Source organism: Daucus carota, chromosome 1 (genome assembly GCF_001625215.2).
Source record: "Daucus carota subsp. sativus chromosome 1, DH1 v3.0, whole genome shotgun sequence".
NCBI classification, from domain to species: domain Eukaryota; kingdom Viridiplantae; phylum Streptophyta; class Magnoliopsida; order Apiales; family Apiaceae; genus Daucus; species Daucus carota.
Genome location: NC_030381.2, coordinates 1,696,418 through 1,719,775, shown reverse-complemented (window position 1 = coordinate 1,719,775; position 23,358 = coordinate 1,696,418). Strand labels below are relative to the sequence as shown.

Sequence of the window (23,358 nt, the reverse complement as noted above, 5' to 3'; positions counted from 1 at the left end):
GCAGTAAGAATGAACGTAGGGCATAAACTTTTACTGATGAGATTTGAGAAAGAAACGAGTAGGATACATTTATTTTGCAATAAGCAGGATCATAACTTTAGCTTAGACTAGTGAGAATGAACCTGAAAGTAATGATAAAAATCAAATAAATGTTTTTACAACATTGCAGAATCTATTTGGCATCACGGCCAGAGAGACATTCAATTCTCTGAGGTAAAAGAGAACATAATTTGGATGCTAAAAAGCTGAAGGTTGCATCTCATAAAAGTAGAGACCAGATGGACCATCATCAGGCAACAATGCTACCATTGTCGGAGCTCTGGCGCCTTCCTCAGGTGTTAAGGGTCCTGTTTTACTTGTGATATCCGTCTGCACATACCCCGGATGCACACAATTGATTATCATATGAGGATATGTTTTTGCCAAAAATCTTGTGTAAGCAGCAATGGCTGCTTTTGATATTTTATAAGCCGACACCGTAATAGGCCAGCCATTAGCCTTCAACTTATTGTCCTTGAAATCCTTCAAAAACCACTTCACGATGCCATCAATTTTTTCTTCGGTTAAATGCTCCACATTTCCCAGCTCTTCTTTCACCTCCTCATTGGGAATAAACTAAAATCATAGAAAAAAAAAAATCAAATATTAGTTTTTGCTGATACAGAAAATAGGTATGTTTGTGTACAGACTTACATGAAGTTCGCCATAATTGGATGTGACGTTCACTATTCTGGCAGAACTGGAGAGCTGCAGCAGCGGAAGCAGCTCAGCAATAAGAGCTTTTACTCCATAGTAGTTTGTACGGAGACAATCTTCTGCTAACTTATAGTCCTGCACGAGTATTCCTTCCAACAAATCGGCATACTTATCAGCCACCTCCCCCTGGTTGACAATTGATTTTTTTACAATCATTCAGTTGTAAAATGCTGCTCAAGCTTTAAGTTCTTGATCCAATTACATATAAGGGTAAGTCTGCAACATAGTAATATGTTGACATGAAACTTTAAAATTTATTCTTTTATCGTCATTGCAAAAAAAACTACTACTCTGCGAAATTTGCAGATTGACAACTTTAAGGTGTTTTTCCCCCAACGTCTTGAGGTTTTAGGATAACTGACAACTTAAGAACGTGCATATCAGGACTTCCTAACAACAAGAGCATTGACCTTTAGAAAAACAGTACTTGTGCTTATCAGATTATATCAAGGCTAAGCTACAAGTTGGTATTGTCAATTTACTTACAAAGGCTGCTCCATCTTTAAACGATCTTAGTTCATCAGGCTTGGCTATAACTATTCCCGGAGCTGCTGCATTGTTCACCTGAAAAAGATTTTCCATACAAGAGAAAATTTCAAAACCAATCTTATAATCTATCATATAAAGTTTTCGACTAAGCTACAGGCTCCAGAAATTAATAGTTACCAGAATGTCAAGTTTTCCAAAATTGGTTTCGACAAATTTTGCAACTGCTGAAATACTTGCTTGATCTGATATATCTAGTTGATGGAAAACCACATCAGAAAGACCAGAAAGTTTGAGTTTTTCCACAGCTTCTGTACCATTAATCTCATTTCTTGCAGTTAAAATAACTGTTATTCCAGTTGCTGCTAGTTTTCTGCATGTCTCAAGCCCAATACCTTTGTTCCCTCCTGTCACCAGAGCACACCTGTGACCCAAAAGCAAATTACAACCAAACTTTTAGTATCTCGGTGGCGGAACCAGGAATTGATATGATCCGGGCTGAAATCTAATTTAGCAAATTTTGAACAATTATTAAAGATTAACCGGGGCTCAAACGATGGAAATATATTAATTTTCGAGAACAAATCATAAATAAAAAGTATATAAAATTCAAAAAAAATCCTAACTAATTTCAAACCTTGACTAGTCTCGACCTGGTTTCATGATTCCATCCCCGATCATATCTCCCAACACAAACATAAATAAAGACTATAAACACAAATATTGTTCACCTTTTCTTCATCAAATTGCTTCTGTCTGTCATAGCTTTGTTCACCTGAAAATAGTTTGACCTGATCTTATTTTTGTACTTTGAGCAAATGATTATAATATGTTTATTTCTTGTGAGTTGTGACTTTTAAGATTATATATATTACTATATAGCATTGCTTTCATACTGATACTGAAGTCTGATGGTGTCATTGCTGAAGTCACATGCAGATAAGCTTAATGTGAACCCTCCTATGTTGGGCAGATAAGCTTAACGTGAAATCATATGTTGGGCCAGCTAAATGAGTGCTGCGCCGTAACAACACAGCTCCGTAATAGTATGATATTGTCCGTTTTTGGTCTAGCTCGCACGTCTCTATTTTTGGCACCTCCTAAAAGGTCTCACACTATTAGAGTTGTTCTGACGTTAACGGCATAACTTTATAATAGTACGATATTGTCCGCTTTGGGTCTATCCCGTACGTATGTGTTTTTGGCAGTGTTCCAGAAATCGCTAGACGTCCCAGGGTGGTCGGGATACCTTCTAGCGATTAATCTAGCGATTAATCAGGAAATCGGGGATTAATCGGAACATTAATCGGACATATATTATTTTTAAATTATTATAATTAAATGTAACTTAATAATTTTATCTTCTTTTCACTACTAGTAGAGTCAAACTGGTAAAAAATATAATATCATATATAAAATAAATACTTGATACATGTAATACAAAATCGTTGATTAAATAAATATATACCAATCAATCTCTTATAAATAATGTAAGAAATATTAAATAAAAATATTAGTCGTTTTGCTTTTTTTTATAAGATATTAAGTTAAGTACAAGTGAATACTTAATTTCTTATAATATAATCATAATTTTAAATTTTATTTATTAAAAAAAAAATTTTGTTATTGGCCGCCCGGACCACCTAGGCGGGATGTTGATCGCCTAAGACCGATTTTTGTAAAAAAAGCCTAATTGACCGTCTAGGACCGAATCGGGGCGTTTCGGGGCCGCCAAGCGTCTAGACACCGTCTAGGCCGATTTTTAGAACACTGGTTTTTGGGCACCTCCTAAGAGATCTTGCACTATTAGAGTTGTTCTGACGTCTTGTATTCTAGTTTTTGCCCCTCCGACAACCGATGTGGGACAACTCCTTAACACCCATGCCAGCCCGGTGATTATTATAATGAACTCATCTCGACAGTAAACATTCACGTTCGTTTTTGACAATATTGTAATCCTTAACTTTTGATAAACGAAACGAATGAGATGATTCTCGTGTAGCATATATGATATTTGTTCGATGACTAAACACACTCGTACATTCCGAATATTTATAATTAGCATCTTGTCGAGTTGTCGTGTAATATATATAGTGTTTACTCAATAATTAGATATATTCACACACTCATACTTATTTTGATCATGTTTATACTCTTAATATAAATAAAACGAGATAGTTATCACACAACCATATCAAACTTATTTCTGACAATACTAAAATATTCATCTGACCACAAAATTATTAGTCTTTGAACTATATTTTTTGAAAATATTTACATTCTCATTTTTTGATATATAAAATGAGAGATAGTTCTCACACATTTATACAAAATTTATTTTTGACAATACTTAATTAATCATCTTACCAGAAGGTCGTCTCTTGAATATATTTTTCAAACTATTGGGTCAAACAAAATTTAGTATCTTAATTGTCCGGATACCATGAGCCAAGAAGATCAGTATTGGATGAAAATCTGAAGTCACCTATCAAATTTCAATCGATGGGCAGTCTTGAAATTTCATATGCATTTCGAACGCTACCAAATAATTTACGGAATAAAAAAATGGGGACATATTTCCCCGTATCTTCTTCCTGTACCTGCCTCTTTCTTTGCGAGATTAAATAATTATTAGGTAATCATGCAAGTACAGTATCATCTTCCCTAATTTTAGTCCAACTAGTAACTAATTATTTTCTAAAACAATTATTAACAGATTTGGCATGCGTGAAAACGAAACTCTGGCAAAAACAAGCATTGACTATATAGTTTATGTAGTCTCCCTGCTAATTAAACAAAAATATTCTGTAAATACAGTAGCTTAAGAGGTTCCTCCTAACCGTAAGCAAGTTTAAGGTTATGAACAATCGAATATAAACAGTTCCGAAATGAAAGACATACAATGAGGTCTACTAGTAGTAAAAGCTTGAGATCATATCATGTCTAGTCTTTCAGCAACGCCTGGAGGCTACTCTCAGCATACGCCATCACCATATTCATTCTCGGTTGCTTCTACAAGGTTGAGCTCTAGACCGTCGTTTCACCTTTCAAATCTCTTCCTCCGGTCCTTGTCCCTCGTTCTTTCATCCGTTTCTGCTCTCTTGGTAGCTAGCCCATCAAACACAAAGAACAGCAATCAGAAGTCTAGTTTCTATCAAAGCCCTGAACTGCTGTAAGGACTAAGGACTACAAATGGAAGTCGATTGAAGCAATATATGTTTAAAAAGTCAATCTTGACCCACACACTTGTAACACTGAGCTGTTTCTAGAACAGAATTGTCCCTACAAAATCTTGCTTATTAATTTTATTTGATCTTTGTTTACACAGGTATTGCTTTATAGCGATTGTATCGGTTTTCACTTACTCAGCTTATCAACTCTTCAAAGGTGTTAGTGATATCACTTACAGAGGTGTTCTCATCTCAGACATTGTCTCTGATTACAGTAGCTTCCCTCTTGATCAGGTATATATTCTGTAATATTAATTACTTAACACTCTAAACTTGTTTGAACATGCAACTATATTCCTACATGTGAACAAAAAACCATTAGCAATATTGTAACCAAATTTTCTTTGTGAAATTGATACATGCGATAGTTTAACCACTAAATTTACAAGAAGTGCGATTAAGCAGTAAATTCAAAAATTAGATATTCAACCCTGCTAAATGACTATTTCTTATCCATGTGTAAGCTTCTGGCTGAACTTTTATTCATACAAGTACATGAAAATATGCATATAAAATAAACCCTGGAATAGTAATTAAACTAAAACAATATAAATCACAATGCAGTGTTAATGCCATGCTCATTTTTTCTGCTCTATTTAAGATCTAAATAAATTCATTCCGAACAGATTTACACGAAGTAAACAGATTTGGAGAGAAAAGCAAAAGCAGCTCATCATATTGTGATAATTCCAGAAATGTCTTTCCTATCTTTTTAATAAACTTGTTCCTTCCATGGGCATTACTATTCATATTCGGAAAACACCATAGATTGTTTTCTTCTTTCAACTTACTTTATTTTCTCTTATAAGAAAACACTTGAACAAGCTGAGACAGATGAACTGGGTAACATACTAATGTTTATGTTGACAACTCAATATGTGTGCGCAACTTCAGGCACTAAAATCCTTCACTAATTCCACTAACTAGATGATTAATCATGCCTTTTATCAGTTGGCAGCTTACCTCCTCATATCATCCTCTTCAGTAGCAGTAACAGCCATTCAACAGAATGAACTAAGTACGGCACTTAAACGGGCTACAATTGTCTCTGTTTGCATGTCCTTTGCAGCATTTGTTGTCAATGCCACTTGTGCTCTCTTATCAGGCTACAAGCTCTGTACAAGAATCATATGGTGATGCTTCACGTCACAAAGGCTGTGGATCTCCTAAGTCCTATTTGGCTCAATTCTTTGTAAGTCACTACAAGAATCATTTGCGCTTTAGTCACAAAGGCTAAGGATCTCCTATTTGGCTAAATTCTTCATAAATCACTCAGAACATCCCTTTCTTTGCTCTTGTCTATATTTTGGTTTAGTAATTAAAACTAATCCTCACTTTTTAAACAATTATGCAATAACCACTTGGATTTAGCAGATGAAGAGAGTAATATGAGACTAACAACCATCCACTAGTGGTGAGTCTCATTGCTATGGTAAAATACTAACACGTAACTGAAAACTGTTGATTTACAAGACAATCGGTATAAACAATTCAAGGCAGGGCGGAATATAAATGAAATAACTAAAAAAATTTGAACAATAATACTAGGGATAGAGATGATAGAAATTCTCTGCAGGAGCATGATATCATGGCACAGAATATTACTTGATGCATCGTTTCACAGTTGATATGATTGAACATGTCAAATTTACGGGAATTTTAGAGAAGCCACTTTTCTTAAGTTGTTGCATGAACCAGTCCTAGACAATCATGGAGGAGACCAGTAATTTATGAAGGCAACTATACAAACACAAGTTTCATTCTTGTACCTAATTCTTGTACTTATTATATAATTTCAACAAATTCACCTTTTACCCATGAATGTGGGAACTAGCAAGCACTGGGATAAGTGCTACAATTTAGATGTCTCAAACATCTCATGTATAACAAGTTTTAAATTTGTATTCTACTAGTGATATTACCAATTCATAAAATAATAAAATTAAAATTTAATACAAGTAATTAGAAAATTTTATCACCTTCCGGTATCTGATGTCTTCTCATTCTCTGTCAGAAGAAGCTTGCCTTCAGCAAAATCACATGATTGAATAGGAACTGCAAGTTGCTTCTGCATTTTCTTCATAATAAATACTTCACGCTCCTCACATATGGTAACCACAGAACCATTTCTACCAAGCCGGCCTGTTCTACCTGCTCGATGGGCGTAGTGAATTGAGTCTGTTGGTAAGTCAAGATTAACCACAAGATCACATTCTGGTATATCCAAACCTCTAGCTGAGAGCTCATTTGTCACAAGCACTCTAACTTGACCACTCTTAAATTTCTTTAGGATTGTTGACCTAGCAAGCTTTCCAAGATCTCCATGTAGTTCAATAGCATTCATCCCACGAGCTTCTAGCTTAAAGACGGCATCCTTTAGTTGTCTACTGTGATTCATGAAAGCTATCACAGACTTGGCATCAAGTGCATGCACACATCTTCTTAGAGTATCAATCTTGTGTTGCAACCTTGCGACACAGTAATAGTGCTTCAGAGCTGGTGGTAGACTCTGAACTGCAGAGGGAGTTTGCGAGGTTGTAGTAGAAGCAGATGATGTCCCAGTCAAGTTAACAGGTCCAGAGGGAGTGACAGAATCAAGAGTGAGAACCTTTTTTGCTTGGACAAGAAGAGGATCACAGCCCCAGCTCCGAGCTGCCCTTACAACAGAAAAGGGCACAGTTGCAGACACCATTATAGTTTGACGTCCAGCTTTCCTGGCAGTAGGGATTTTTGAATCACTTTTCCCAGAACCGGGTCTCTTCCCAACATGCTCCAGTATCCGATGCATATCCTCTCGGAAATTAAACGAAAGCAGCTCATCAACTTCATCTAGGACTAGGTAACGACAGTCATGAGTGTGAAGCTTTCCAGATGCACTAATCTCTGCAATCCGCCCAGGTGTCCCAACTACGATAGCTGGCTTATTTTTTTTAAGAGCTTCTTCCTGTCTTGATCTATTTGCACCCCCTACAAGCTGCTGAACTAGTTTTCTATCTTCAGGTCCTAAAAGCTTTTCAACCTCCCTAACAATTTGCATTCCAAGCTCCCTAGAAGGGGCCACGATTACTGCTTCTATATCCATTTTCTTCCTAGGTTTAACGGTATTTTGAAGTTCATTCAGTGCACCTATTCCTGATAGTATTGGAAGAAGATACGCCAATGTTTTTCCGGAACCCGTGTACGACTGGATTACTACATCATGACTCTTAAGTATTGTGGGAATCGCAGACGACTGAACATCAGTAGGAACTGCAAAACCTTCCCTCTCTAGCCTCTCAATTAACAACGATGGAAGACCAAGTTCGGCAAATGACTTTGCAGAAAATGGGGCAGCTTCTATTTCAAGAGGATTCCTCGCAATGACTGACCTGACCGCTGCACTTCTAACTACTTTTACTTTACTTTTGGGTACTTTTACTGTTGAACTTATCTGCGGAAGATTATATTTCTCGTCCCTCGTAGTTGTTTCATGTTCACTCATAAACCCCAGGCTCGTGAGAGTGAGAGGCCCATTATCATGACTAATTCGGGAAAATAGACGAATATTTTTAGGCAATGGAGCTGCCCTCGGAAACCGTGAGAACTTTTTAACAGATAAAGAATCCCCAACTAGAAATAGCAACCGCGTTGTCACCAGAGCTGTCATCTTCTATGCTCTCTGCTCGGCAACTAGAAGCCACAATACAGGACTTATACAAATGCAACCCTGAAAACAATAAATCATGGGAGCAACAATTTATAAATTCATCTTCAACTCAGTGCTTGCAATAATAATAAGAGAACACCATATTAGACCATACAACAACAAACGTGAGTAATGTCTTGTAATATCCGAGACTATTTAATTTCTATATGCTTGTAATGGCTGGCTCAAATTCGGCTTATATAAACACATTTGTATCATTATATCATCCTAACCTCTCCAAACTCCTTATGCTTCTATTAGATCATTATGATTACCAAAAACCCATCTCTTCGTTTGTACATTATCAAAGCCACATGATTGTCAAAGTCAGGCACCATACTTATCAACCGAAACCTTAAAACAACACAAATTGACGCGTTTATGAACACGAATACAAACCCATACCCCAAAATGACAACCCATTACGTCAATCTTCAAGGGTATATCTCGGCTTAAACTAATTAGCAAAATTCCCAAATTACTTATAGTTCAGGCATTCCATCAAACAGGTGGTGAGCACTTATGCTGCCTTGTAAAGCTTGAGCTGCAAATCAAAGCTAAGACCAATAGCAACAGCATTATAGTAGATAAATGAAAAGTAAAATTTAACCTTGAATATCAGAAGCGGCGTTTGGGTGAGAGCGAGTTTGCCGAGTTGACTCAGCTCCTGCCAGGAGAATAACTCAGTTACGAATTGAGTGATATTTTCAGCAGGGCAGGAAATCAGGAGACAGGAATACAGGATAATATGAATTTATTGTTTAAATAATTCTGTCTATTTAGCAAGTTCATTAAAAATTGGAATTTCAAAATAAAAACTCGTACAAATTCGGTTAGTGACCGTAAATCCGTAATATATAAATTTTATTGTTTTTTAATCTATACTTCTATAAAATTACTTAATCCAGAACCTTTTTCCTTAAAACGCAAACACGTGATCATCTACTCATTCTTTTTTTTTTTTTGAAAGAATCATCTACTCATTCTTAAAAAATATTTCTTTTAACTAATTATTATCATATCCAGAATTTTTATCCTTTCTATTATAATATACAAATTAAATCAATAAAGCGAATTCCACCCATTTCTAATTAAATAAAATATATTATGAATCATATATGTATCATAACACGTTAAATTTCAAATAATTCGATATTTACAAGATCATTCTTCGTGATAAAATCACATCTTTATGGATAAATTATAAAAATATCATGTATATACTTATTACAATAAATTAAACTTTTAAATATTTGTGCCAAAGATGGATAGAAAATTTCACCTTACTATTATAATAATTGTGATTTTTCATCTGCAAAATCTTTACTTTGCTATAAAAAAATTTCATTCAATTTAAAATCAAATTCTTTTCATTCGATTCCATCACGTTATAGATGCAAGAGGCCAACTATAATAGAATAACCAATTCATTCAAATAAGCTGGTGGATCTGTTTGTTTCGCGGCAGCCAGAAGCACTCCGGCTTCTGCTTCTATTGACCCGTTTGTGTAAAGAAATAGAAGCACTTTTAAGAAGCTGAGAATGTTAGCTTGTGTGTCACAGCTTCTACTTCTTTTCCAAACACTTTATTAACTTATTTACTTCTCACTTCTACTCCACTTCTTTATTTTAAGCAAGAAGTCACTTCTTTTAAGCTAACCCAAACGGCCATAATATATACAAACCACTTTAATATAATTACTGAATCATATCGATAACCAAAAAACTAAAATCCTTTTCATAAATTATACTACAAAGATTAAACTTAATTCGCACACACTAAAAACTTACATTAATATAAAGCTCGAACAGCCTGATTTACTTAGCTCAGACATAATTCTTGAACAATATTAATGGTCCCTTGACATATGACCTGCAACTCTGGGAGGCAATGAAAATCATAGACATTGACAAACACTCCAGAACTACATTTTATAAACTACAGCTGTTCTGTCATCAGTTAGTAATGTTGGAATTAATGACAGGCTTAATCCTGACAAACTCAACCTCAATCTCGTGATAAGGAGATGGGAGGGACGCGTATAATTTTGTTTGGAAGGTTACAGCATTCCCATTAAACAAGGAGGCCTCGAAAGTGATATGGTAAGTTGTACCCCCACAACCAGAAGCCATTGCCTTCATCACTCTGACATTGTCATAGCACGTAATCTGGATGTATATGTAAATGATTAGACTAAACTGATATCCACTACGTGTTTGGGTGAGGGGTGTCATAATTAATAGAAATGTGGATTCAGAGACGTACCATGTTCATGTTATAGAGGCAGATGGCCAACTGAGAAAAATAAACCAATTGATTCAAACACGTAGTAGAGACGGTCTTAGCTGGTGGGTCGTAATATCTATGGAGCATACAACAAGAACCCCTCACATTTGGATAGTATCCAACCTCAAAACCCTGCAGTATTTTCAATATAAATGTATTGTATATGAACAATCAAGAATTTGCAGATAAATCAAATTAATTGAAAAATAACAAGAGTAGAGTCATCAGTAAAATTGAGTAAGGGGACGTACATCACTTTTCTCCACGTCAATGTGATATTGTTTTAACTCTTTACTAGATTCAGAGCCTTCCTGATATTTGTCATCAGATTGCGAGAGTTGATGGTCTTCCTTGTCACATTTATTCGGTTTTTCTTCTTCAGAGGGTTTCATATTAGATTCAGTGACATTCTCTTCTGCAGAGTCTTTCTCGTCAAATTTAGAGAGCTCTTCTTCAGTGTCTTTCTTAACAGATTTAAAGAGGTTTACTTTATTGTGTTTTTCATCAGATTCAACGAGCTTTTCTTCTGCAAAGTCTTTGCCATCAAATTCAGAGTGCTTCTCTTCTGCAGAGTCTTTATCATCAGAGCCTTTCTTATCAGATTCAGAGAGCTTTCTTTCAGTGTCTTCCTCGCCAAACTCAGAGAGCTTTTCTTCAAACTTTTTTTCGTCAGACTCCGAGGCCTTTTCTCCGTAGTATTCTTTCTCATCATAATCCAGGTCAGATGGCTTGATCCTAACAAACTTAATCTCAATCTTTGCGGTTGGGTCTAAGGGGCACATATATATATTTGTTTCGAATGTTTGAGCATAATCACTCTTATTATCAGGCAAGGAGGCTTCAAAAGTAATAAGGTAAGTAGTTCCCTTCACAATATCCAATAATTTCATCGTCTCGACAACATTCACATTCTCAAATGTTGTTTTCTGTAGTGTAAGCTTATTAGCTTATGATAACGACAACATTCACATTCCAGTGCTTTAAAAAATTTTAAAAAAAATGCCATTACAGTAAATGAGTAAAGAGACCAGAGACAAACCTTGCTGTAGTTAAACTCCCCAAGAGCAAACTCGGAGAGATAAAGAGGCAGTTTGTATCCAGAATCCTGCATTGCCCAGACATTAATTTATATGCTCCGTGTAAAAATAAAATCTGTTAAGATTAATCCCAACTCTATATGCTCCACGTAAAAATATCCTCTGTTTAAAATTGATCTCGTTATAGTAATAATTTTTTCGAGTCCCGACACTATTACCATATAAAGTTTTGACAGCATATGATTAAATCAATTTGGAACCATGAAAAAGTGTGAACCTATGAATTATCTGAACCTAGTTAAACTAACATTTATCTAACTAATATGTTATAATAAGACAGTAACATAAAAACGAAGACAGAAACGTACGATGAAGAGAGTATAACCGGTGTCTTCGTAAACTGGAGAACCCTCGAATCGAAGCTTCTTGGTGCAACTGACAGACTCCTCATCTTCGAGCACGGGAGGAGAGTGCACATTCTTCTCATCCATTGTCAAACCCTAATTCTTGATTTTCAGCTTGTTTGTGGTCGTGGATATTAAGTTATTATTATGGGCGGAAGAAAATTTATGACCGATATATATATTAAAACATTAATAGGGACTATTTTCAAAAAAAAAAAAAAAAAAAAACATTAATAGGGACCCATTCTGATCCAATTATGTAAATTACTTTATAAGTAAACAAATTTAATCAATAAGTGGGGTTTTTCCCTGACAAAAAAAGAAAAGAAATAATAAGTGGGGTTTTTCATTTCTGTTGAAAGTGGCTGGCTAGTCCTCTTAGCTAGGTAGAATAAATTTGATTTTGTTTAATTGATAACTAAATATATGTTTTTGTAAGAAAATAGAAGATCTTCGGATAAAAGTTAAATAATAAAATAACATCAATTTATTATTCTAAATCTGTTTTCAAATCATACTAATTTTAATCAGAAGATTTACATGCATGCAGGTCCAATATTATTGTTAGTGGAATAATTAGCATGAGTAAAACCAATCATACATTACCAATTAAGATTTGATTAAAAGAAAAATTGAGAACAATTTTTAGGACAGGAAAGACCGTCTTGGTCTTGGACGCATGCATTGCAAAATGTTCACATTATTTATCTTAAGCTACAACCTGAGAACCCGACAGACAGACGAATACTTAAAACCAATAGAAAGAATCTAAAGTTGTCACTGTTTTCTGCCACAGAAGGCCTGGTGCATCCCATTTTTTCATCTTCACAGCTTAAAAAACAGGATGGTGAAGCGAAACATTTGAAACAGGTTACATATAAGTTGATAATTTGAAAGCAAAGCATCGATATTCATCAGCCAGCAAGTATGGACTCCTGGCATGACCTGAGAGGAAATAAAAAAAAGATGCTGAACAAAACTCATTACTCGGTGATTATATTGGAAATACCACAACCCTGCAGACAGAATTACCTGTTATCAGGTACTGATGTCCTTGGGATTAATGCTAGGCTTGATCCTAACAAAACGAATCTCGATATTTCGATATGGAAGGGGAACCGACCTGTATATACTTGTTTGGAAGGTGACATGATCTCCATCACACAAGGAGGCTTCAAAAGTGATATTGTAATTTGTACACCCACAGCCAAAAGCCATTGCCTTGAGCACTTTCACATTGTCAAAGTACGTGTCCTTGCAAATATAGCGTAAAATGGTTAGATGATAGCAATGAAGTGTTATGATTTGGGTGGAAGAAAGATTCAGAGACAAACCTCCTTCATGTTATAGATGCAAATAGCCAACCGAGAGAGATAAACTAGTCTATTGAGATTGGTGGTAGATTGAGTCCTGCCTGGAGGGTCGTAATATCTACGAATCATACAACAAGGGATCTTCGCGTGTGGATAGTTTCCAACCTCAAAACCCTACATTGTATACACAAACATCGTATTGATAAATTATTGCTAGATCTAATTATAAGATAAAAAGAGTGAAGCTAAGCTAAAAATGAGTAAGGAAACGTACGTCACTCTTCTCCACATCAATGAGGTATTGTTTCATCTCATAACTGCAGAGCTCATCATCATCGGAGTCTGACAGCTTTTCTTCTTTAGGGTCGTCCTCCTCAAATTCAGAGAGCTTTTCTTGTTCAGAGTCTTTCTTGTCAGATTCAGTATCTTGCTCGTCAGAGTCGAATAGCTCTTCAGAATCTTCCGTGTCGGATTCAGAGGCCTCAGAGTCTTCCGTGTTGGATTCAGAGACCTCAGAGTCTTCCTCCTCATTGGATGCAGAAAGCTTTTCTTTGGAGTCTTCTTCCTCATTGGATTCAGAAAGCTTTTCTCTGGAGTCTTCTTCCTCATTGACATCAAATTCAGAGAGTTTGATCCTAACAAACTTAACATCTATCTTCGTAGTGTAGTCTAGTAGAGACATAATTATTTTTGTTTGCAAGGTTTGAACATTATTGCTCGTTTCATCAGACAAGGAGGCTTCAAAAGTGATAAGATAAGTTGTAACCTCATTAACATTTAACGATTTCATCGTTTCAAGAACATTCACTTTCTCATACATCACTTTCTGTACATGTACAGATAATGTAAAGTAATTAGCTCATAACAAGTATCAATGTGTTAGGGGTAGGGGTGGTTTTAAAATCCAAGATTCAGAGACAAACCTGGTTGGCGTTAAACTCCGCTAGAGCAAACTCGGTGAGATAATGGGGCAATTTGAATCTACAATCCTACATTGGCAACATTATGATCACTTTAGCCTCAATAGCAATAAAAATGTCATAACTTATGCTTAATTGATATAAATTAAGAAAATTCGGAAAAATACCTGTATTTATTAACTTATTTTTAAGCAAATGAGATTGCAACGCTAATTATCGAGTTCCAAACAAAGTTACATACATGGTTGCACCCTATTTATGATAAAAAAATTTCAACTTACATATTTTTGAAAAAAGCCTTTTAAATTAATAATTTACATCACTGATAGGATAACTGAAGTGATAACGGTTTATCCTCTGTCGTCTCATACCCGGATCATTATACTTATAAAGTATGATGAGCCTATATGTCTCAGTTCAATTTAAAGCAAAATCGACATTGTTAAAACGATCAAGAAAACATACCGTGACAAGAGTATATTTATTGGTGTCTTCAGAAACCTGGGAACATTCTAGAGCTTTTTCCTCCGTGGAATCGAATTCATGTTGCTTTTGCATCTCTTCTTCAGAGTGTTCTTTGTACTTCTCCTCTGATTTAAGTTTTTTGGTGGTGCTCAATGCCTCGTCGTCTTCTTCGGAAACAGGGCGACTGTGCACAGCCTGCTCCATTGTCGAATCTAAATTCTTGGATTATAAATTTGTGGAACCTGAGAGAGGATTAATGACTTGTTGGGGATGACAAAGAGCAAGATGTTCTGTAAAACCCGAAATTGGGTTAGGGTTTATCACTTGTGCAGTGGCTGAATGGATTTATTTAATTTAAATATTATTTTATTATTGATTAAATTATAGTATATAAAAAATTTGAGTTTTTTCAATTACTAATAACATAAATTTCTGTACCTTGCAAAAAAACATTAATTTATATATATAAATATATTTCTGTTATTATTAATTTTTTTGAAAAAATAAAAGATATATTAAAAATTTGTATTTTGAGAATTTGAGATATGAGTATAAGAATTAAAAAAAAAAAAGTTTTATGCAGGTAGCTAGGAAGCTATTAGCTCAAGGACTTGAGGACTTTGGTCCTCTTGGATCCTTGAAGTAAAGAAGAATAAACATATTGGCTCCAAGTCTATCAATATTAATCATATGCATATGCAGTAGCTAGCAGCAAATTCTTCAATATTACAGACTCCAAGTCGAAACTTATAAACTACTAAAGAAAACATGTGAGGCAATTTGATTTGCTTATGAACCCTAGCAAGCTTTAACATCTGATGCTGAACAACGTGCGACCAAAACTGCATGAAACGGATATGGCTGTTAAGGAGAAAGGACCCTGTATTATAGTATATTGACATTTCAGAAACTTAGGATCAAAGGTCTGGCAAAATTCATGAAATCGGAAACAGTTAGCTGTACCTGCACCTGAATTGAGCCAAGAGAGCTACTCAGTCAGGAAGTCTTCGGTAATTGTCAACTGATGCAACACAATGTTCCAACAAAAATAGACCTGGCCAAGTACCTCCATTTCCGATCCAATATGGAGCCTCACTTTTCCATTTCCCATCGGTAGCCAGCCTGCATCATTAATATAACACATTAAGATACTTGAATTGATCCATAATATCTGATCATGCTCTATTGTTTCCAAATGAAGCCTCTGCGCTGCAAGTTACGAGTCCAGTTCTGGACAGACATTTCTAAACATGTAGTACACATTGTATCGTAGCAATTTTTGCACACTACTGTTATTATATCATCAGTTATCTTCCACAAAAGCAAAGAATAATAATGCCTTGAAAATCATGACCTCGGGTATTTTCTGATTCATATTAACACTGGAAGATAAACTGATTATATAGAAGTGTAAAAGTAAAAACAAAATAGATATCTTAGAGACATGTACATAAATCTGCAATACAGTATCATAATTAAGCACCATTCAATGCTCATAACGCAGTACTGAAAATTCTTACGCTTGCCTGACATTTAGGACATGAGAATATTTTCCTTTGACATCCTTGAGGGAAAGGTCGGAGTGTGAACAAGTTTTGTAGTTAGCAGAGCAGAGGAATTCTAAGCACCATAAAATGATTAGTGCTGCACACTGTTTGTGGTAGCAATATCGCAATAATATCCTCCATGAAACTACTACAATATAATGGCTATTATAAACAAAATGAAAAAACAATAGAACTTATACCCTTATTTGATTTAATTAGCTCCTGTCAAACCACCAACAGAACACAAACTATTTAACATAGAAGCGCTAAATTATGACAGAGATCCTATGACGCATATCTGCAGAATTCAGTAAGTAGTTTCAATGTACATAATGCAGTACGAAAAATTCTTACCCTTGCTTGACATTGAGGACATTCAAATTGTCTCCTGGTATGAGATCCTTGAGGGATATAAAGGTAGGACTGTGATGGTATAATTCGAATCTAGCAAAACAAAGCAATTTGAGCATTCTAACCTCATGATCATCTGGATCATAGCATACAAGCTTAGGATACGTTCGTGAATTGCCTAAAGAAAACAATAGTAGCTCCCCAGTACTCAGCACTTGCATAGGCCGATACCTTCCTTGCAAGAACATATCCACAACCATAGTGTCAACAGCAAAGTCCTTACTCCAAGATTCCAGATCACCGTATTTCTTCATCACCCAAATATCAAACTTCCCAGTCCTCAACACATCACACAGCGTAAGACAACCCTCAAGAATCCCCAAAGTCATTCTATATTTCCGCTTCTGAAACTTCTTCAAAATCCCAAAAGGCGGTCCAAATTCCCCAAACCTCTCACTCTCAAAATCAAACCAAACCACGAACCTCGGACAATTATTAACATCACACACCCAATGCAGAACCCCATTCACCAAAACAGGAACCGAACCAACACTAGGACAAAATGGAGAATCCCCAATTCTCCTCCACGAATCCGAACCAACATCAAGCACCATAGCACTCCCTGAATCCATCCATTTAGGACTACTCACACTCGAGAAAATCCTCAACACCTTAAAACAATTACTCCCACCACAATAACCAAACCCATACACATTAAAATGATCAGAAACATATCCACTATCAATAACATAATCATCATACTCCTCATCAATTTCAAGCCTCTCATACTTCTCAACCCCTTTCAAACACCTCGGCAACAAAGCATACTCACCACTTAAAGGATTACAAATAATACCCAGATCACAATATCTCTGTCTATGCAAACACAACACAATGCCATTACAAGAACTAACCAAACCACAATTAGTATAAGGAAGTTGCAGTCTAGGCTTGAGATGAGCTTGCTTACCAAAACCTCGAAAAACGTCGAATTCCGGGTGAACCCAATTGACAGAAGCTAATGCAGACTCTTCCTTGGACTGAGCTAGCATTTCCAAGTGAGGCTTGGAAAAGTGGAGTTTAGGGAAGTGAGGGTCTTTTGAGGTCAAGTGGTACCATAATGTGCAGACAAATTTTGAAGTGAAGAGTGAGATGGTGGGCAAACGTGCGAGGATGTCGGAGATGAGGTGATCAGGGAGGTGGGTTATGTTTGTGTGGTGGAACCTTGGTGGGTGTCTGGTGGAAGTCATAGGTTGTTTTGAAACAACCATTGTTTGGGTTATGTGTCTGTGTGATGTGTTGATTAGTGGGGGGTTATGGGATCATGGGGATGAGGATGAATTAGAGAGGGTTGTTGGTGATGTAAATCTTTCTGGGCGCCATTTTGAAGCCGATGAAGGGGCATTGCGCGCCAAATTAAGTAATAGGAATGAACCGAATAATTAGGTTGCATTTGCCGGGAAAATAATGTGATACTGGAAAAATGTGTGGAAATTCTTTTCTCGAAAAATGAGTTTTTGAAAAAAAGCTGACTTATTTCTTAGATAAGCCCAAAGGTACTACTCCTTACAATTTAGATGTCCACTTTTTTTTAAAAAAAATTGTTTTTCACTTCAATTTTTAATGCAAAATCATATTTTCAAATTCAATTCTACTCCACATATCTTTTATTTATATTTCCTAGATCAATCTCACTCCATATATTTTGATTATTTAATGCAATTAATTTGTGAACAACCTCTTTTCTTAAACTGTGTGATTTTTTGAAAGTGGACATTTATTTTGAAACAGAGGTAGTATCATATAGTTTACTGAGTAACTTTTTTTTTTCATGTCATTGGATATTAATGCATTATATATAGGTGGTGTTTGGCAGGCCATTATAAGCCGACTTCTGGGTTTATAAGTTTATAAGTTATAAGCACTTATTTGTACCGTTTGTGTAAAAAGTCAAGAAGCACTTAAAAGAAGTTAGGATTACTAGCTTTTGTTTCAGGACTTCTGCTTATTTCCCAAACAGTTTAATCACTTATAAGTTTTAACTTGTTTTTGACTTCTACTTCACTTTTTTATTTTAAGCAAAAAACACTTATTTTAAGCTCACCCAAACGGCCCCATAATCATATATATTAATGGAGTTTTTCTGATTTTGATTTAATGTGTGTTTTTAGAAAAAATATCACACAACTAATGTAATGTCTTTAATTACAATGTTCCCGATCATATGAATTATGACGGTATTTCAAAAAAGTATAAAATACACAAAATATATTCACAAAATTCATCATTTTATGAGGTTTAAAATATCCATCTGATTATCATCAGATTATAAATAATTTTAATTAAATATCGTCATATTTTTAAGTATAATTTAAAATTTGATTAAATAACACCAGATTTTATAGCATAAATTAAAATTCTAATTAAATATCTCAAATTTCTGATATGTTTTTTAAAATCTAAATCGAATACACCTGAATTTCATGAATCATGAAAAATTATAGTCCAGTAGATAAATATGCATATATACATTTGACATTTCATCCCACCCCTTCTATTTCATTGTCATCATTCATCAATCATAATGCATGTATAGGAGTCCAGGATTCCTTTTAAAAAACCTTATTCCTTGAAATTCTTGCGGTTTGGATGACCTATTGATATGCCTGATAAACTAAACTGGACCTTATTTCAGCTCTGGCATTGTTGATTAAATCAGACTATTGCATGTGCCTAGAATGTGTACTGCTTAACATCCATTTCTCTGGTATGGTTTATTAAAGATGATCATGCATTGGTCACATATGTAACGTTGTATGCACAACACAGAAGGTACTATGTGATTCCTTAACAGGATCCTTCGAAAGTTAAACTAGAAGACACAATTTTCATACTTTTTAGCAGTTGCAATATTTGGTTTAAAATGCATCATCACAGAAGCTTCAATCAGAACACAAATATCACATGTAGTCCACGACAGTTTCTAAACCCTAAATCCCTGGTAACAGAAATACTTTACGACAGATAACATAAGACATTTCGTTACACAATTAGTAAAATTAGCGAGGTTAGCTGATGCACAAGAGCCTCTGAGCTCCTACAATTTCGACGTTAGCCCTAGTATTTGTTCAGAAGGCCACCACTAAACCCGATTCCATCACCTCCCAAGGGCAATCCAAGCCTGTCAAGCCTGCCAGATCCAGGGTACGCTTTGCTGGCAAAGTTGGAATGCAATGCTGATGGAATCCTTTGTGTACTCGATGATCTCATGTCTCCGTATACATTATGAAGAGAGAGCCTTTTTGCTGTGTTGGATCTTTCTAGCTGAGTCCTTTGCCGAGGAGCACTGAGAGACCTGACCTTAGCCTTTGATGATTCTGTGTATGACATGTAATTAGGGTAGTAGTCAGAGTAACCGCTGAGGCAGCTTCTTGAGGCGTCGCTCCTGGAAGGAGTAAATGGTCCACTCTTTGTGAAACTACCACCTTTTGATGAAAGAAACCTTGGGCTAGTTTCAGCAGTGCAGAAGGAGTCTTCATCCACGTCATTTGTGTACTTAAGCGGGGTTAGAGACTGAACTTCCCCTGATGATGGACTAAGTATTGCTTGGTGGAAAATTGAGTCTTTTGATGTGGTGAAGCTGTGACTGTTCGGATCAGAAGCTGCTGGGTAGAGAGAAGATTGGAACAGGCTTCTCCTTTTGGGTGTTACGTGATATTTCCCGGTATCAATTTCAAGTATCTTGTCACTCTTACCCTCATCCATTGATCCACTCCTTGTAGAGTAAACTCGGTCCCATGATCCTTCATCCATACTGTAGTGGTAGTTGTATTTTTCTTTTTCAGGTCCAACCCTGAAATTTGTTCTTGATCCATTTCTCTGTAAAATTTAAAAGCAAAATATTAGGGACAACACAACACACATTTATATAAGAACAGATTATCTTTAAATTGCAATAGTTACCTTCATCATAACTGATTGCTCATGCTTTGTACTCCTACGTATGGCATGTTCGGATTTTTCAGGAGTCGCAGGGCCCTAGAAATCGACTAGATAACTTAACTGCTGATACTTGTAAAATTTGATTAATTGTAAGTAATCCTTGATTACAGCATTTACTATCCAAAGAATTTTCAAATTCAGTCACTATCATCACCCGTCAAAAAGCAAAATTCGAATTATTGCTCAAGTGGTCTTTGCTTCATGCAAGTTTATAGTACTAGTCAATATTTTTGAATTCAACAGATTTAGCTATTTATTAAAAAGGACCACATATGATAAAGATCCATGCCAATTCATTTCCCTTTTTAAAAAGGTGTATACAGCAATAAATATAAAATTCACCCTGAAAATGAAACTTTCACAGAATTCAAATTTAAATATTTTGGTGGGAATTGAATTGCTCTTACCGGATGATTTAGGTGAGAGAGCTTGATAGCTGATTGAGAAGTTTCCTGAATTTGGGCCCGCAACACACGAGCTCTTGTTCGGGCACGCAGTGCAGCCTGCATCTGCAATAGCCTCTCTGTGTCTTGCTTCCTCACAATGTGTCCCCTGACCAGAGCCTGAAGTTTCACCAATGCTTTCAATGCCCTCAAAGCCCTCCTCGACTTTTAACACCATCAATGCACCAATGGAAGTAAATGTTAGAACATCAAATTTTTTCCGCAACTTTCCAAGTGCAAATTTAGACAAACAACCCTGTTCACATTATTACTATATATCTGGTTGCAGAAATAGAACAGTGGCTGCCTAGCAGCATTTAAGTAAATCAAAAAAACACAACAGATGGCGCCAACAAAATTAAACAGGAAAACTTAAATTCTCAAAAGTGACAGGCAACTTTATTACACATCTATGCATGCTCTGCTCTTTCACACCAAAAAGTTAAAACCCCAGAAGTATTAAAGAAGACCAAGACATATATTACCAAGCACCAGCACACACAGCAAAAGTTAACCAAGGCAGCTTTTCACTAACCCATCTCTGCTAATAGTGGAAGAGACCTGATTTGACTCGACTTGGCTTTACCTAACTCAACTTGTTCATTCATACAGTAAAATCTCGATAAATAAATATCCGATGAATAAATAATCTCGCCTAACAAATAAAGTGTTCTGAAAGTCGATCATTAATCACCAATTAATCCATGTTCCACTCGTCGAACTGATTAAATCTCCAATTATTCAATTAATCACCTGATTAATTTCCGATCAATCCAATTAACATCGATAGATTATCAAGATCACAGGCACATTAAAAGTAGAACAAGCCAACAAGACCTGGTCACTTAAGTAAACAACTGAGCAACCTTTTATCTAAAGGTACAAGCAAATCCACTTATACAGAACCAGGCACACATCTACAAGATTTTGCCTGCAAGGCTGCAACCTCTACCTCTTTGCTACAATAATGCAGTGCTATTATCATACACAATCTCATTAATAGGTCACATTTGTGCAGCAAGTATAATAAAACCAGACCCAAAAATGACAATCCCTATTAGTATAAAACCATAAATTACCCACAGTAAAAAGTGACCAGCCATCTGCAACCTAGCTTCTGACTTATATCTATTGGTGTATTTGTAAACAACAGGCTGGACTCTGGAGCATTCCCACAAAATCTTCATCTTTTTTACTTTTCACTGCAAGAATATATTTATCTTTACCCTATCTCCAGACCCTTTACCATAATCTATGTTAATAACACAAAGGATAAAAAAAGATCACATTTTTTAGAAACTCCACTGACCCAAAACAAAATTTTAGCATTGGTCTATTTTTTTACCCTGGTATAAACGGTAAAATCAGAAGGGACAGGCAAGGTGATGATGAAGTGAACAGTGGGCAGAACAGTAAAACATGAAGATCTACAGTGGTGGGTAAAATCCAAAAAGATAAAACCCAACTGGCATTGATGTAAGCCAATCAGACACCAACCTCAACTTCCAATGGATGAAAGGACGTTTTGGTAGATTTTGAGGCCCACGCGGTTTAGTTTACAAAACAAACACCGCTGCGGTTTACTATTTATTTTCGAATATGGATCACAACTGGATTGTTTCACACTAGATAGTAATAATTTCATATTCACCGCTTAATTTAATTTAACATTACGAAAACGTTTCCACTTGAAATATATGGATAATTTTACCCCTCGAAACATCAAACATTTTGTCATGGACGATAATTACAAGATTATGACTCGAACTCGGCTCGATAAAATAAAAGATGTTACGGAAAAAACGTACCAAGTATGCCCGAAAATGCGACTGTATAGTAACAGCAGCCCAGTATTCAGGACCCTTGAAAACGTTGATATCGCCGCTAGTGAGCTTGACCACCTCGGCGGCGCGCTGAGCGGCGGCGACAGCGGCGTTGGCCACGGCGGCCGTGGCATGAGCCACCGCAATAGCATGCTGCTGATCATGGTCAGTGGGTGCATGGTCATAGAACTGAGGTGGCGCCGGGGAGTGGTGTGGTGTGGTGGACTTGACGAAGCTCCACCGCCGCTTTGGCGGTGGCTTTGCGGTGGCGGTGGAGGAAGGGGTGGTTTTGAGGCCCAGGAGGTTGCGGAACCATCTGGTGGCTTTGCCCATTGGGTTCTGAAGAGGAACTTAAAGTGTTTGATGTTTTAACTTTTTTTTGTTGGTGTGTGGAAAGGTGAGATTATGGAGGTTTTGTCAATGGGAAGAAAGAAGGGAGAGTATGGAAGTGAGTGAGTGGCTACGTGGGGAGAATTTGTATGTCTGTATGCATTTTCAGACTTGTATTTACTTTATTGCCCTTTTGTTTGTTTGTACATTCATGCGAAGTTTGTTTGTTTATTTTCTTTTTAGCTGAATTATATATTTACTCCTTCCGTCCCTCCCATTT

The 23,358-nt window shown here is 36.1% G+C and overlaps 7 protein-coding genes across 13 annotated transcripts; 1 reads left to right on the top strand and 6 right to left on the bottom strand.

Moving 5' to 3' along the window:
- Positions 1-117: 117 nt before the first annotated feature.
- On the bottom strand, positions 118-2,121 carry LOC108205518 (salutaridine reductase-like). Its single transcript, XM_017375510.2, has 5 exons — positions 1,974-2,121; positions 1,423-1,666; positions 1,243-1,320; positions 694-882; positions 118-615 (listed from the first exon to the last, which is right to left on the bottom strand). The coding sequence occupies exons 1-5, from the start codon at positions 2,003-2,005 to the stop codon at positions 238-240; spliced, it is 921 nt and encodes a 306-aa protein (XP_017230999.1). The 5' UTR covers positions 2,006-2,121; the 3' UTR covers positions 118-237.
- A 1,863-nt stretch (positions 2,122-3,984) lies between these two features.
- Positions 3,985-8,954, bottom strand: LOC108204954 (DEAD-box ATP-dependent RNA helicase 47, mitochondrial). The gene is made up of 3 exons (XM_017374657.2): positions 8,768-8,954; positions 6,452-8,178; positions 3,985-4,350 (listed from the first exon to the last, which is right to left on the bottom strand). Exons 2-3 carry the CDS (start codon positions 8,116-8,118, stop codon positions 4,326-4,328), a joined length of 1,692 nt encoding a protein of 563 aa, XP_017230146.1. The 5' UTR covers positions 8,119-8,178; positions 8,768-8,954; the 3' UTR covers positions 3,985-4,325.
- Positions 4,182-5,768, top strand: LOC108204955 (CASP-like protein 4A4). Of its 2 annotated transcripts, none has more exons than XM_064089658.1 (3): positions 4,182-4,414; positions 4,571-4,706; positions 5,542-5,768. In XM_064089658.1, the coding sequence occupies exons 1-3, from the start codon at positions 4,182-4,184 to the stop codon at positions 5,707-5,709; spliced, it is 537 nt and encodes a 178-aa protein (XP_063945728.1). In that variant the 3' UTR covers positions 5,710-5,768. The 2 variants fall into 2 exon arrangements, with proteins under 2 accessions (XP_063945728.1, XP_017230147.1); XM_017374658.2 differs by having other exon boundaries at positions 5,424-5,768.
- Positions 8,955-9,923: 969 nt separating the features above from the next.
- LOC108196769 (uncharacterized) lies at positions 9,924-12,029 on the bottom strand. Its single transcript, XM_017364207.2, has 5 exons — positions 11,849-12,029; positions 11,483-11,548; positions 10,695-11,369; positions 10,423-10,575; positions 9,924-10,325 (listed from the first exon to the last, which is right to left on the bottom strand). The coding sequence occupies exons 1-5, from the start codon at positions 11,969-11,971 to the stop codon at positions 10,113-10,115; spliced, it is 1,230 nt and encodes a 409-aa protein (XP_017219696.1). The 5' UTR covers positions 11,972-12,029; the 3' UTR covers positions 9,924-10,112.
- Positions 12,030-12,482: 453 nt separating this feature from the next.
- Positions 12,483-14,914, bottom strand: LOC108213851 (uncharacterized). 2 transcript variants are annotated; one of them, XM_017385649.2, is made up of 6 exons: positions 14,583-14,914; positions 14,121-14,186; positions 13,472-14,023; positions 13,219-13,371; positions 13,008-13,138; positions 12,483-12,900 (listed from the first exon to the last, which is right to left on the bottom strand). In XM_017385649.2, the coding sequence occupies exons 1-6, from the start codon at positions 14,784-14,786 to the stop codon at positions 12,879-12,881; spliced, it is 1,128 nt and encodes a 375-aa protein (XP_017241138.1). In that variant the 5' UTR covers positions 14,787-14,914; the 3' UTR covers positions 12,483-12,878. The 2 variants fall into 2 exon arrangements, with proteins under 2 accessions (XP_017241138.1, XP_017241133.1); XM_017385644.2 differs by having other exon boundaries at positions 12,483-12,829; positions 12,917-13,138; positions 14,583-14,912.
- A 228-nt stretch (positions 14,915-15,142) lies between these two features.
- LOC108195297 (F-box protein At3g07870) lies at positions 15,143-17,915 on the bottom strand. Of its 4 annotated transcripts, none has more exons than XM_017362271.2 (3): positions 16,484-17,915; positions 15,552-15,704; positions 15,143-15,462 (listed from the first exon to the last, which is right to left on the bottom strand). In XM_017362271.2, exons 1-2 carry the CDS (start codon positions 17,749-17,751, stop codon positions 15,575-15,577), a joined length of 1,398 nt encoding a protein of 465 aa, XP_017217760.1. In that variant the 5' UTR covers positions 17,752-17,915; the 3' UTR covers positions 15,143-15,462; positions 15,552-15,574. The 4 variants fall into 4 exon arrangements, with proteins under 4 accessions (XP_017217760.1, XP_063945717.1, XP_017217745.1 ...); XM_064089647.1 differs by having other exon boundaries at positions 15,143-15,424; XM_017362256.2 differs by having other exon boundaries at positions 15,546-15,704; positions 16,484-17,914.
- Positions 17,916-19,421: 1,506 nt separating this feature from the next.
- Positions 19,422-23,242, bottom strand: LOC108205280 (protein IQ-DOMAIN 22). 2 transcript variants are annotated; one of them, XM_017375172.2, is made up of 4 exons: positions 22,734-23,242; positions 20,890-21,090; positions 20,444-20,518; positions 19,422-20,359 (listed from the first exon to the last, which is right to left on the bottom strand). In XM_017375172.2, exons 1-4 carry the CDS (start codon positions 23,079-23,081, stop codon positions 19,598-19,600), a joined length of 1,386 nt encoding a protein of 461 aa, XP_017230661.1. In that variant the 5' UTR covers positions 23,082-23,242; the 3' UTR covers positions 19,422-19,597. The 2 variants fall into 2 exon arrangements, with proteins under 2 accessions (XP_017230661.1, XP_017230663.1); XM_017375174.2 differs by lacking the exon at positions 20,444-20,518 and having other exon boundaries at positions 22,734-23,206.
- Positions 23,243-23,358: the final 116 nt, after the last annotated feature.